Source organism: Alexandromys fortis, unplaced genomic scaffold (genome assembly GCF_014885135.2).
Source record: "Alexandromys fortis isolate MF-2015 unplaced genomic scaffold, M_Fortis_MF-2015_v1.1 scaffold_29, whole genome shotgun sequence".
Taxonomy (NCBI): domain Eukaryota; kingdom Metazoa; phylum Chordata; class Mammalia; order Rodentia; family Cricetidae; genus Alexandromys; species Alexandromys fortis.
This window is the reverse complement of record NW_026067891.1, coordinates 164130-179080: the sequence shown is the minus strand read 5'-3', so window position 1 is coordinate 179080 and position 14951 is coordinate 164130. Positions and strand designations below refer to the sequence as shown.

General features: G+C 41.0%; 1 protein-coding gene across 2 annotated transcripts; it reads right to left on the bottom strand.

The window, feature by feature from the left end:
- Nucleotides 1-285: 285 nt before the first annotated feature.
- Npm1 (nucleophosmin 1) lies at nucleotides 286-10621 on the bottom strand. Of its 2 annotated transcripts, XM_050132236.1 has the most exons (11): nucleotides 10442-10621; nucleotides 8943-9022; nucleotides 8442-8561; nucleotides 8137-8230; nucleotides 7675-7781; nucleotides 7526-7587; nucleotides 5072-5129; nucleotides 4754-4837; nucleotides 3390-3491; nucleotides 1449-1523; nucleotides 286-635 (listed from the first exon to the last, which is right to left on the bottom strand). In XM_050132236.1, the coding sequence occupies exons 1-11, from the start codon at nucleotides 10497-10499 to the stop codon at nucleotides 597-599; spliced, it is 879 nt and encodes a 292-aa protein (XP_049988193.1). In that variant the 5' UTR covers nucleotides 10500-10621; the 3' UTR covers nucleotides 286-596. The 2 variants fall into 2 exon arrangements, with proteins under 2 accessions (XP_049988193.1, XP_049988267.1); XM_050132310.1 differs by lacking the exons at nucleotides 286-635; nucleotides 1449-1523 and adding an exon at nucleotides 2316-2645 and having other exon boundaries at nucleotides 10442-10620.
- Between the last annotated feature and the right edge of the window lie 4330 nt (nucleotides 10622-14951).

Genomic DNA, 14951 nt, shown 5'->3' with positions numbered 1-14951 from the left:
AGTTGTCTTGTATGTAAGGACTCTGCCATGCATTGTGACAATGCCATGTTAATACACAACTGCAAACCAGGATGAATGACTCAGTGATTATGTTCATTATGTCATCAGGTTAATGAACAGAACTAGAGGGAAGTTGTTTATATTAGTCCCTAAAAAATCTTTAGTCAAGGCTTATAATAAATCAACTTACAAACTACCTGGTCAGGAATGGAAAGACATTATATTTGAGGGCACTGACATTTAACTTCAGACAATGTATGTTAAATAAGCAAATAGAAACAGTGCTACTTTATTAAAATACTGAGTTTATTTCACATGTATATTTGTCTCCCTACCACTTCCACATCTGACCACCACTATTACTATGTCCTATCATAACATTCCATACATACTTAAAACCAAGTAAAGGGTGGAGCTCCATCCTTGAAAACTAAACAGGCATTTTAGACAACATTCTTGGCAATGGAACCTGGACAACATTTATCAAACACAGTAGGGAAAGTTCTCACTTTGCATTATAAAAAGGACAGCCAGATATATCAACTGTTACAGAAATTAAGTAAGACGGAATATTTCAAACTGTTTAAACCATTTTCTTAAAGAGACTTCCTCCACTGCCAGAGATCTTGAATGGCCTGTAAAGAGGGGGGAAATGGTAGAGATTAACATTGTAAGTCAATACATTTCTTCATCATTTTTTTTACCAAAGGAAGTTAATCATTTCAACTCAGACATATAGCATAAGATTCCTTAATAAATGCCTCACGCATAAAAAGAGCTGGCTATCTGGACACTGTTGCCTCGGATTGTGGCTCAACCACATTGTATTTAGGCTTCAAAATTTGACTAAGAATGTTCAAACATTGTTAAAATAGAAGTATATAAGCCCGTTGACAAACTTGGCATTAACAAAATCCATTTAAGGATATGTGCAAACTTTTCCTGCTTTACAATTCATGCCACTGGGAAGACACATCATTGGTTGTGTTTTCCCTTTACATGGTTCAAGTGAATTCTCCTAAGCTCCATAAAAGCAAAACTTTTCTGACATTTACATAAAGTCTCACATGTAAGGGCATTAAAATGCTTCCCGCCAAAATTAACCCATCTACTACCTGGAGAAGGTACTATCACTTCCCAAGACTTTATGTAAAGCAGCCAAATGGAACAAAGGAAAAAAATAACAGCCTATTTTCTTAGCCAACACACTACACTAAGAGTAAAACTAAGAAACCAAGAGATAATCTAACAACTATTTCAAAGCTGGGAAAAATGTGTACTAAAAAGTTATCTGTTCAGTCTGCCAATTAAATTCTTTCCATGTATTTAAGAACTGTCTGTGGTTAGGAACCTTTTACAAGGAGCCAACTTAGGAGACTAAAAGTAAAAAAAAAAAATCACAACGAAAACTTTTGCCTTGGTTATATATCCACAGAAAATTCAGTTACCTCCTGGTCAGTCATCCGGAAGCAATTCTTCACATAATTAATGAACTTGGCTTCCACTTTGGGAAGAGAGCCACCCTATTGAGGGAAAAAAGATTATTAAGGACATGCATAGGAATTGATACCACTAGAACTTTTCCATTCTAAATAACAAAGACATCTTTTGATGTCCAGAAAGGCATAACAGGCAGCACATTAACCATGACCATCTTTTTTTAACATGCACTGGGATATTTTGCCCCTGAAACTGGAATTAAGAGTTGTGAGCTGCCATGTGGATGCTGGGAATTGAACCCAGATCCTCTGAAAAGAGTAGCCAGTGTTCTTAACCACTGAGCCCTCTCTCCGGCCTATGATCTTTTAATTGCTGCAAGCCCATTCCCCAAGACAGTCAATTTAAAATAAAGACATGCAAATATAGCCATATCATGAAGCATGTTAGTCTTATCAACCTTATTACCCAAAAGTAAATTTAATCCATCCAGGCTGTTTATAAAGAACTTGTGTTTTCCAAGAACCTAGGATAGCATACCATCTAGAAACCAAACTACCCTTTACTAACTACAGCACAAATCTGGCATTTGTTTTCAATTATGAATGTAGGCAATGAACCCCAATAACAGAAATACATAAGGCTTTGTATTCATAATTTTCAAGGTATCTAGTTATTGCCTAAATACCATTAATTTATCAGCTTTAAAATTAACACTACAGATCATTCCTCATTTCGTTTATTAAATGTATCACTTAACCAAAATCTTATTTTTGCACCGTTTTATGCATTTAGCTTCCAAATGCAAAAATCAATTGCCTCCATCACCCAGAATAAGTTCACTATATAGTAATTTTAAAATATTGTCACATAAATCCTTATTTGGTTTATTCAAAAAATTTATTGAACAGCTAAGGATACAAAGGTATTAAAACATGGTAAGAGATGAGGCATATGCACAAGTGTAGAAAGCAGTAAAGTTCTCTGCATCACAAGAGTGAAAGAAAAATGCTTTAGGAAAACAAGAGATTGCTTCCAGCGTGCAAGGGTGAATGGATGGCCAATCAGGAAAGGGGATTGAGATTAAATAGAAGACTTCAGTCTGGATTGTTGATGGTACTCAGTATGGACTATATTTGTTTCTCCTTTTCCTCTTTCCCCATCTTTGGGCTTAATTTACCAGTAGTGCCCAGGAATGTTCAATGCGCCTGCAATTAAACCAAGGAGATAGGACCACATTAAAATGGGGGGGAGGGGCACCATTTTAGCAGTGTATGCAAGGGATAAAAATTAATCAGTTGTGACACCAGGAAAGCTAAATTTTACAGTGCTGGCAATTAAAGTGCTAATTTCCAGTTCACTGGTGGATGCACAAAGGAAGAAAATCTTCTGAAGCCATGTTAGGCCTATAGGGCAGGAAAAACATGGAAAAGGGAGGGCAATTTTCCTTATCATTCCACATTTATTCCCAGTAACTAGTATGTTACAATCATAATTCATCTGTAATTCTAAAAAAAACATTTGAACTGTTTTTCCATTTCCTACACACCCCAGGTCCCTTAAATTTTATTATCAGCCAAATGGCACAAGATAAATTTTACTTTTAAGCCCAGATATAAGCCTATTTAGCTGTCAAATTCTACATCACGGACATAAGTTTGATAGAAGGCAGAGAAATTATTCAAATTGCTGTGAAGTGCTTAAAGGTGATCCTGATTTTTTAGTTATCTCACAATTATTTAGCTTTACTTTTTCCAAGATGTTTACTGAAAATCCAATCGCCCTCTGCTAGCTCTACAGCATAAGCCCAGAAAAGGCAATGCTCTCACTCATTTTTCCATCAGTGTGCATCCTTGTCCTTTTATTACAGTAAACTGTTTTTATGCACAAAACTTTACGCCATTCACCATATAGTGGAAAAGACCAATACATTCAAGGTAATTTTTACTTACTTTTTCTATACTTGCTTGCATTTTTGCCTTAATGTCTTCTACAGAACTAGGTCCTTTTGGTGTTTTAGGGGTTTTTTCCTGTTTTTTGAAGGACTCTTGACCCTGGAAAGTTTTAAAGGTAAGATTTAAAAATTGTACTAATTACTATGACTTTTCAATTATTCTAATAAACTTACACATAACTTCATGTAATTTTATTTCTTTCTAGCCATGCTATTTCACACCTTTAATCTCATTCTTTAAAAGGTTGAGGGATTAATTAAGAAACCCAGTCTGGGATAGATAGAGCTGGCTCTCAGAAAACCAAAATGTCACTATTTCATAACATTTATATGCATTGTTTTGCTTACATGAGGATATTGGATACCCTTGAATTAAAGTTAGATAGCTATAAATTGCCATGTGGGTACTGAGAATTGAACCCTGGTCCTCTAGACCAGTGCTTAACCAGAGCCATCTCCAGCCCGCAAACCTGCTATAATTTAAACAGCCCTGCCTGTCCCTCCTTAGTGCCAGATAAAAAAAATTAAAGGAGCATGCCACCACCACCTGGCTTTGGGGGTGGGGGCTGACAAGCACATCAACTCCTGTGTAATTCACAATTCTACAGGAATGCAATGGGCATATGAATGAATTATTACGAAGAAAAGGGAGGCTTGAGAGACGGTATGAGCACTGGCTGCTCTTTCAGGTCCTGAGAGTTCAATTCCCAGCAACCACATAGCACCTCACATCATTCCTAATAATACTTGGTTCCTTTTTCTGGCATGCATAAATAGAAATAAGGGCTGGAGAGGTGGCTCAGAGGTTAAGAGCACTGCCTGCTCTTCCATAGGTCCTGAGTTCAATTCCCAGCAACCACATGGTGGCTCACAACCATCTTTAATGGGGTCTGGTGCCCTCTTCTGGCCTGCAGGCATACAGACAGAATATTGTATACATAATAAATTTAAAAAATAAAAATAAAAGGAAGCATAGCAGGGCAGTGGTGGCACGTGCCTTTAATCCCTGCACTTGGGAGGTAGAGGTAAGTAGACCTCTGAGTTCAAGGCCAGCCTCTTCTACAAAAGAGCTATTTCCCAGACAGCCTTTAAAAGCTACAGAGAAACCAGTTTCAAAAAAAAAGGAAACAAATTAACTCAAAGCTCAGAATTCAGAAGAAAAAAGAACTATTGATGCTTGGAGCTCATCCCAGATTCAAGTATTTTAATAAACTCTGCACTACAAAGCATTATGTCATCAGGATTAACTTCCTTAAACACTTACCAAATGTTATGCAAAATAGATTCTTATACAGAATTTACTACTTTCTGTAACTAACTAGATCAGTGCTGTCTTGTCCATTTTGTTACTTGGGTACTTACCTTTGATCTTGGTGTTGATGGTTTTAAGTCTTTTCCATTTTGGTTTGATTTTTGTGCATTTTTGGCTGGGGTTTCTCGGACAGACTGCAATTAAAGAACGACCTTAATTATCACTATGCTAGTGTTAAGCCATTTAATAAACTGCACAGGAAAAATAAAATTAAGAAATTTTGAAAGAATTCAAAGAAATTCCTTTGAAAAGTTTGTAGTCTTAGTTTAAGCAATTTTTAATATGAAATCAACTAAGCTCTTTTCCCTCCCCGTGAGCACTAAGAAATCTCTTACTATTTTTGACAATCTTGGTATGTATATACTTACTTTCTTCACTGGAACTTTTTCTTCAGCTTCCTCATCATCAAAATCATCGTCGTCATCACTAAAAGTGAAAAACATAAATTTGTCAGTTTGACAAAAGCCACCTTCAGACACTGTAGCACATTTCCAATAGACAAGCCACACATCAGTATTTAAAAGAATTAACCATGTATTTAGGTTGCACTAGTGACACACACACCTCTGATGTCAAGTTCAAGAGATAGAGAAAGGCAGATATCTGTATCAGAGTTTAAGTCAGCCTAGTTCACAAAGTTGATTCCCATAATGGCTATGGCTAAAGAAACCCTCTCTGGAGAAACCAAATATTTAGGACTAACAAAGCAATGCTACTTAGCCCCTTAAAAAGCAAAATCAGGATGTCTGGACTACTCTTCCAGAGGACCCGGGTCCAACTCCCAGCACCTACATAGCAGCTCATAAGTCTTATAATTCCAATTTCAGGGATCTGACACTTTTACAATTACATATAAATGAAACACCGAAGCACATGAAATACAAATTACTAAAAGAAAAAAGGCAAAAAAGCCAACTAATCAAACAATACATTATTTCTCACAATACTGTTACTACAGATTATAAAAAGTAGTTTGGTTTTGCTGTTAGTAGTAAAGAGCTTTCCTCAATCAGTAGTTAATACTGCTAAAAATGAGAGCTCTCCCTATAACATACAAATTTGTAGTTATTTATCCTAATTCAGATATTCAAATCTAAGGTAGAAAAATTATCTGCACAAAGAAAACCTCAAGTCTCACACTTGGTCTCGATAAGGAAATAAGCTACAAAACTTGGAAGTAGATTTTATAAGTTTAAGTTTCTTAAATAAGGCTAGGCCTTTTAAAAATTAACTTACTTTAAAGCACCCCTATAAGGGTAAAGATGCTTTTCAACTGTACAAGTATTAAAAATGATCATTAACATGCTGAACCTTTATTTATTCTTCAAGAGGTAATTTAGTTAAGAACTCCCAAGTGCCGCAGTGACCTATGTCCACAGCAACAGCATTCCCCAGGCCATAAAGAGTACAATCATTTGTCATCAGGATTCTGTTATGTAAAATACTTTGAAAAAGCCAATGTCTAAAACCCACTTGCGGGTAACTACAGCTTAAGGAATACTGGATAAATCAGGCTGTGGTGGTACACAATTATAATCCCAGTACCTGGCAAGCAAAGGCAGGAAGAGACCTGAGTTCATTCATGTCCAAGCCAATCTATTGAATTAGCCTCAGGATAGCCAGTGCTGTATACCACACTAAAACCCTGTCTTTGTGGCAGGAAAAATAAGCATACAGTAAAAAATTTATTGTCTTAATGCTTCTCATTCAGTTTTTTACACTTCATTCCAATGTGTGTGCAGTGTTTGGCAAGGCTTATTTATTGGCTCTTCCCATTAGAATTAAGATGCCAGATTGCAATTAACAGAATAATCCACCTCCAATTACTTCCATGTTATTCAAAATCTCAAAAGGAGCTGCTTCTCACTTTCACAATCTAGCTCTAATATTATGATCCACAAAGCACTTGCTTTAGGAGGAAAAGTATAAAATGTTCTTTAGTTACAGCATGTTTTTTTATAAGTGAGTGAATCACATTACTTGCTAAGTAAGTACTCTTTAATAAGTACAGTTTAATTATCCCGATCTGTGTTTAATCCAGAAGTTATAACTGTGGTCACAGTTAAATTGAAAAAGCAAGAACTTTATGCAGTAATTCTTTTTAGTTGTGGAGAATATTGTTAGCATTTATACCATGATCTCAAAGCCACATGTAAATTCCATACTTTTTGTGAAATTCAATAAAACTGCCCAGCACTAGGGAGGCAGAAGTGAGTGGATCTGTGAGTTCATGGCCAGCCTGGTCTACAAGTTCCAGGATAGGCTCCCAAGCTACAGAGAAACCCTGTCTTGAAAAACCAAAACAGAACCCTATGTGGAGCTGTTTTCTCTATTTAGAAAGATGCCAATTTCTATAACCTGAGTTATTTCAGCTCCTTAACTATATAATCTCATACACAGTATTTAGGTATTGTCATCATGCATTATCTAAAAATGATTCATTACTAGGATTTCACTATTAAAGTCATCCCTAGGCAGTATTGTCCCATGGGACCAGATACATATCATGCCTTAGGAACTTATGTTTACTTTCTACCTTAATCCTCATATGTAATATGCTTTCAATATACATGACCAATCCCAAGATATTCAAGATCAATTGTCATGTCAAGATTTCATCTGTTTTCTAATATAACCTGATCATAAAGAACACAGAATCTTATTTAGCCATCTTCAAGAAACAAACCATTCATTACAAATGGTAATCCTTTACAGGTTATTTAAGTCACTGAATCACAGGGTCCACTGACAAAATTTTCCTATACATCCTTCATGGTGTATGTAATATGTAAAGTTTCTAAAATCATACTACTTATACTTACTCTTCATCATCCTCATCATCCTCATCATCTTCATCATCATCCTCATCAAGTTTTACTTTTTTCTTAAAGAAAAATAAATATTCATGAGCAAAGCCATTCCTTGGTGAAAGTCAGAAAACTTGTTTAGTTAAAAAAAAAAAAGTCTTTACCTGTGGAACCTTGTTGCCACCTCCCGGAGCAGATCGCTTTCCAGACATACTCAACAGCTTTACATCCTCCTCCTCTTCATCTTCTGACTCTGCATCTTCCTCTACAGCTAAAAATTAGATATACTTTTGAGAACTTATGAGTGGAGAACGCATGGTATTTTTTAAATAAAATTCCAGTAAAGAAACCTTAAAATAGAAATGCTCACTGTCTAAATACATATTAGCAGGTTCCCATTTCAGTATAAGACAATTAGAACTATAGCCTGCTTTACTAAGTCTGAACTGGAGATCTGGGGAGATAGCATGAGAGCCCCAGGACCCATGTGAAGAATACTCTTAAAGGCAAATGATCTTGTTTAACCTGGACATGTATTCCATGGTCAAATGAGTGCTTTTAAAAATGCCAGTTCTAATCAGAAACCTAGATATACCACAGATTAAAAAAAAAAAAATCAAACATACCTACTAGATGCTGTCCACTAATGTGCACTGGCCCAGAACCACACTTCAATCTTAAGACCACAGGAGGTGTTATTTCAAATCCCCCAAGAGAAACCTAAAAATGAGCAATTTTCAATCATTAAACATTGTCAATAATGTTTTACACCAAGTATCCTCAGCAGTTATACAATCAATAAGTAAACCTATTTAGAAGCAGTAGAAATAATCTGTCACAGAAAATGTAGTTTTTCGTTGAATTATCTTTTGTGTATCCTAAATTAGTCTTAGAGACTAACATGAAATTCAATGTTTAGAAATATACTTACTGTTGGCTGTACAGACATTTTCAAAGTTGCCAGTGTTACTTTAATTGGACTGCCTTCATAGTTCATTGCTTCTGCCTCTACGATGTGTAATTCGTCTTTTGCCCCAGCACCTAAACTAACCTGTGAACAAAAAGATACTTCAAGCCGCAATTTAATATAAGCACCCCTTAAAATTTCTGTCCTCACTACTGATGAAAACCTAAGCATCTCATATTTAATAGACATTAACACTATGTTTCTAATACCAATCAGCAGTAGTAAAGCTGGCAAATAGTTCACATTCCTGCATAGCCTTACTAGGCAATTTTAACAGTAACTGTGAGTACAAAAAAATTTTAATCGGGCAAAGATGTTGAGTGCACTATTTGAGGTACAGAAAACACTATATTATATAGTGATTCTTTTTTTCCAGCAATAAGGAAGCACAATGTCCTGACAAATCACATCAGTAAGAACCAAGTGGCTGAATTTTTGTAATAGGTAGTTTCAAAGTTTAAGTACCGTTCTTAGTGATAACTGGTGCTCGTTCTCATCATTATCCACCTTAAAGTGATAATCTTTGTCGGCTTTTAGTTCACAGCCTGTAAAGAAAAAAAAACGAACTGATCAAGGGATGAACATCACATTCTAAAACCACCAACTCATGTAGTTTTTAACTAAAGTTCTCTGGATTCCACTCTATATACAAATGTTTTATTTTCTCATAGTATCAATGAGGCACTATTGCCATTTTCACAGAAGATTCAATGACCTAAATAAAACTGGACCTTTACATACATAGTAGCTGAAGCTAAACTCAGAATTTCCTATTTTGAAACCCAATTCACCTATGTTCTGAAAGAAATTACAAATCAAGAGTGGCTACACATCACCAGTAGGGACAAATTTTGTGTCTCTATCCAGAACGAATAGGTATAAAACCCTTCGTGTACACTTCAAGTGGGGGGACTTCCAATTTCTCTAAACATCAGTTCCTGCCTGTTTACTGCTGTTAACAGACCTCAGCACAGCTAATAAACTAAAAACTTGAGTCACTGAAAACCAAACTAAAATATCCTTTGTATACACTAAGTATGTGGTAGCAGGGTTTAGGTGCGATCCTAAATAAACCCTCGTGGCACTTCTCTCCCCCGCCCCATCACCAGATCTAGAAAAGATAGTGGTCCTCTTACATATCAGCCCGGTCAGTCATCTGCAGCGTGCTGACTCCACCTACCGCAGAGGCAGGAAAGGGTCTCTAAAATCACTACCATGCCCGTGGGTGCTAAAAGACCTGAACAAAGACCTTCAAATACTCTCACGCCACCAGCCACTTAAGCATTTCCCGCCCAGCACTCTCGACTAAGCTACAAGACCCAAGGGCTCAGGGTTGACCAGACACCATCAAGAGAGCCCGGATGTAGAGCCCACACCCCCTCCCTACCCCCAACCACGTGGCAACCACGTGTTCTCAGGGGTTGCGGCCCCCTCTGCCGGAGGGCGCCTGCTCGGCCGCATCCTTCTTACTGGCCGAACCCCTCGGATGCTCCCCGATGTGGGAGCCGTGGCCCGTAGAATTCACAGCGGACTGCCCGCCCGTGTGCCGTCTCAACACGGCGACGCAGGCCTCACTCTGGAAGCACCATCCTCCCGGGCCACCCGCCCGGGCCCATCACTTAAAAAAAAAAAACGGACACCTGGCGCCAAATACTTCGCGCTAGAGGTGAAAGTGTCGCCGCAGGCCCTGCTCACGCCTCAATTAAGTCCGCCTTCTAGGCCGACCGAGCTCTCAACGCCCGAGGCTCGAGGCCGGGCCTCTCCCGCCCCAGGTTTCGGTCGCTCCCAGCCATAGGGCCTCGGCTTTCCCCGCCCGCCTGCGGCCTGAGGCCCCGGCCGTCCCTCCTAGCCCTGCGGCCTCCACCCACGCCGCGTTCACCTCACGCCAGGCCTAGGCGGGCCTGCCGCCGCCCCCCACCACCAGCCACCAGGCCCTGCTCGGGCCCTTCCCGCCAGGCAGTTACCGAAAAGGTAGTTCTGAGGCCTTAGAGGGCTCATGTCCATGTCCATGGAGTCTTCCATGAGGTGAAGGCGCGTTCTTCGGTGGCAGAGAAGTCGGACGGAGGGTTCTGCCTGCTGCTCCTCAGAACAGGCACGCAGGACGGAATCACGCCAGGGAAAGGACGCGGGCTCGCTGCACGCATATATGGCCGCAGGAGATCTCGCGAGATCCGCTCTAGTCCCGCCTCCGCGAGCGTGTTCCCGACCCCCCCCACACACACGCACTTCCCGCACCGTCGCGCTCTTGCGCAAGCGCTCTCCTACCCCGTGCCTTTCTACCGCGCCCCCCACCTCTCCAGGTGCTTGGCGGGCTCACACTGCGCACGCGCGTCTTCTCCTCGCCCGTTCCTCCCCCCCCGCCCCCCACCGCGGTCGCCCGAGCGCAGGCGTGCTTTCCCTTTGTAGCGGGCTCATGGCGTCCAGCTCTTCCACGTCTTCTTGGCTTCGGCACGCGTGCCCTGTGCGGAGAGCCTACGCAGCCCACCCTAAAAGATGGCGACTGCGGGCAGGGAGGCAGCGAGCGACTCCCTTCCCTGTTCTCTGCCCTCCGCTTCCCCGTTGACCTGCAACAGGCAGAATCTAACGATATGATTTGCTCGAAGGCTTGGTCTCAGTTCATCCTTTTCCCGTAGAGCTTCGGGAGCCGAAAGCAGAGTGGACGGGTCGTTAAGGAGAATGATTCTCTACCGGTCACTTAGTCGGCCATGCTTTCTATACCTCTTATTGAGACATCTCCAAAGTCATTTAGGAACCAAAGGGAGCCCAAGTCAGTCACCTTCAAAGAGCATCTTTCTTAATTTTTTGTTTTGTTTTTGTTTTTTTCGAGACAGGGTTTCTCTGTGGCTTTGGAGCCTGTCCTGGAACTAGCTCTTGTAAACCAGGCTGGTCTCTAACTCACAGAGATCCGCCTGCCTCTGCCTCCCAAGTGCTGGGATTAAAGGCATGCGCCACCACCGCCGGGCTAGAGCATCTTTCTTAAAGTATAGGAGTGTGCAGAACTGAGACCACGCATCTCATCTTCATCATTCAAGAAATACAGGAGCCTTAATGCGAGGCTCTGGCTGGGAATTAGTGTTTAAAACTGCACCCTGACAAACATCTCTCAGTCTTGGGTGCTATTTGAGAGCATCCTTAATCTTTTTTATCTCAACGTAGCTAGCAAATGTTAGGATTATTGGGAGGAACGCAAGTGGTGATACCTCTGCTCCCAGATTCTCTTTACTCCAGAGACGGTCCAGTTGGGAAGACCAGCTATATATTATACGCATGAGCCAATTATTAACCAAACCCTAAATCTGAAAGAAAAAAAAAACCAGCATCAATATGTGAATGGGGTCCATTTCACTACAACTACAGGAGAAAATCTTGAAACTTGGGAGAATTGTCTGTAAACAACCTGAGAGAGACTGGGGAAAAGAGAAAAGCACGTGTGAACAGAATTTTGCCATTCACAATGAGAACACTTTCAGTCCAGGTGCAGGAGGATGCTATTAGAGCAGTGCGGGGTCAAAGTTAACTACTTCATTGCTTCCTAAATTCTGGATCTTTTTTAAATTCTGGGTTTTAGTGGCAGTTGTGGCCCACGCCTTTAATCTCAGCACTCCAGAGGCAGAAGCAGGCAAGCGGATTTCAGCATTCCAGGACAGCCTGGTCTGCAGTAGCAAGTTCCAGGACAGCCAAAGAAACTCTGTCTCAAAAAAAACCAAAAATAAATAAATAAAAGAAATGCAGCTCATGCAGAGACTAAACTATCACTAATGTAAATCAACACACTTGTAACATTTCAGGTATCTTGTCTAAATATAAACACATGGAATTGGGGGACTAGAAGTTTCGCAGACTCCCTCTTAGGCAAACAGACAGGGAGAGGGGCCAAGGCAAGATAACATGTCCAGCTTCTTAGCTTTACAGAAAGGCTTGTAAGCTTTTTGTCTCCCTCCAGAGCAGGCATTCTGCTGACAGACAGGTTCAACAAGCTCAAGGCTGGCCAATCAACTGTCCTAACTTTCTTCAAACTGACCAACCCTAAACTAGGGGAGGAAAACTTGAGACTTCTAACCTAGCCCTGGAGAAGAGGCTGGCTTTTCCAGCTCCACACAGGTCTCTGTGAGTCTCTGCCTGTGTAGGCTTCCAACCCCCATACACACCTTCCCGCTGCAGATCCTGCCCTCAGAGTTCTCTGCTGCTACATCACGCACTTCAGATTCTTCCTGCCTTTAATTCTTTCTCTGGCAGAGAAAACAAACCTAATCAAGACCCCCTACACTGTATCAGAATCAAGGATTGATTGTGCTTTTTAAGTAGTTTTTTTTTAATATGTTTTTAAGCCAGCCTTAAAATGGTGTTGCAAACCTTTAATCCAAGCACTTGGGAGGTAGAAGTAGGTGGATCTCTGAGTCCGGGCCAGCCTGGTCTAAAATCAAATTCCCGGACAGCCAGGGCTACACAGAGAAACACTGCTTCAAAAAATAAACAAAACCTGTGTTTTTTTTAAGATAACCATTTCTGAATGTTTACTGTCTTTTTCATTGCAATTATATAGACCTATTCAAACTGAAAAAAAAAACTACCTCTGTCATTCCATTTCCATTCCCTAGGGTTAATAATAAATATATGAAAATGCTCAGTATCATTAGCCATTAAAGAAATACAAATCAAGCTGGGCCCTGGTGGTGCACACCTTTAATCCCAGCCTCGGGAGGCAGAGGCAGGCGGATCTCTGTGAGTTCGAGGCCAGCCTGGTCTACAAGAGCTAGTTCCAGGACAGGAACCAAAAAAGCTACGAAGAAACCCTGTTTCGAAAATAAAAGAAAATGCTCAATATCATTAGCCATTAAAGAAATACAAATCTTAATCACAGTGATAGTCTCTTAACCCCAGTTAGACTATCTATTACTTAAAAAAAAAATTTGGTGTATGTGAGCAAAATGAACATATACATGTTTTCTGTGGGAATGTGAGTTAGTAGAGCCACTAAGGAAACCTGAAGGTTCCTCAACACTAAATTTACAGTGATTTAGTTGCACCACTTTGGGGTATACGTTTGAAGGAACCAAAATCAGCATACAGAAGAGATCCCTGTGTGCCCATTGTTCTGGGAGAAGCTTCACCCCAGTCTCTGGCAACCATACACCTAAGAAGTCTGGAATGATCTACTGGAAGCTGCACCTCAACCCCCCTCCCCCATCTCTTTCTCCCCAAACCCTGACTCATCTCAGAAAGCCAGAGTGTGGAGTTTATGAGAAGAGGGACTGGACAGTGGTGAAGCACACACCTCAGTTCCTCCCACAGAGGTGCTCAAGACCACTCCCACAGGGTGTTTAAACTGCCCCCCCCCCCGAAAATAGACACGTGGATTTTAGGTTTCTCTTCCCCATCTCCTCTCTGGAGGGCGGGAAAATCATCTGGGAACGTTTTACCCCTCAAACCAGGTCTTTTTCTAATTCAGTTTCATTTGGTCTGATTTGGGTCGCTGCGTTGTAGAGAGGCTTTTCACCTGTGTTTATTGTATTGTTATTCCCACTAGCTAAGACAACGAAATTAGATGAATAAATACAGAGAATGTGATGTATGTATATATACACCATTGAGTATTATGCAACCACAAAGATCTGCCTGCCTCTGCCTCCTAGGTTAAAGGTGGAATTAAAGACCATTGCCTGGCTCATGGGTATAGTTGGGTTTTTTTTTATTTATATATTATGTATAGAGTATTCTTCCTGCATGTAGACCTGCAGATCAGTAGAGGGCAACAGATCTCATTACAGATGGTTGTGAGCCACCATGTGGTTGCTGGGAATTGAACTCAGGGCCTCTGGAAGAGCAGCCAGTGCTCCTAACCTCAGAGCTATCTGGTCTACTGAGGCATGAGCAAGCAGCCTCCCTTCTGTGGTCCGGACCGTGAGCCTCTCCTTCCACAAGTCTTTCCTATCATGATCCAAATAACTATGACCATCTGAAAGTCCATCCTTCAGATCCGGATCAAGTTTTCCAGCTGCCACCACACAGAACAGAGATGAGCCACCTCTGCCAGGCCTTGTCCCAGGAGCAAACTCACAGGCGAAACACCTGATTGCTATTTTGAGCTATGAATCTTAGAGCGGCTACTTAGCAATAGATGACTGTTCCTTCCGTCTACCATCCCGAGGCACCATGCCAAGAGACACGCTTTCATGACAGGACTCTGAGCACTAAGGCGGATGCTCATTCTGCCTAGGAAAAGTCATGACTGGAGGCGCAGCTCTGCAGCGACTCAGGGCAGTCACTAACTGACCAATGGGCAGGGACCTGGAAAGCACGTGACTAGAAAGTTTGAGCCAAACCCCTCTGAAAAGATGCAGACTATGAAAGGTCCTTGCATGGTGTGACTGCTTACCAGAGCTGCACCGGCAGAGAAGAACCATAATCATCATGTGGGTTGGATGACCTGCTCTGACATCTTCAGTCAGCCTTGTTCCCCAGTGGTTTCCACCC

Excerpts from the sequence above, each read along its gene's own strand:
- Npm1 (XM_050132236.1), bottom strand. The coding sequence starts at position 10,499 with ATGGAAGACTCCATGGACATGGACATGAGCCCTCTAAGGCCTCAGAAC. Across the intron at positions 5,130-7,525 it reads GATGATGAGGATGATGAAGA|TGATGACGACGATGATTTTG; the intron begins GTAAGTATAAGT and ends TTTCACTTTTAG. Across the intron at positions 636-1,448 it reads TCCGGATGACTGACCAGGAG|GCCATTCAAGATCTCTGGCA; the intron begins GTAACTGAATTT and ends CCCTCTTTACAG.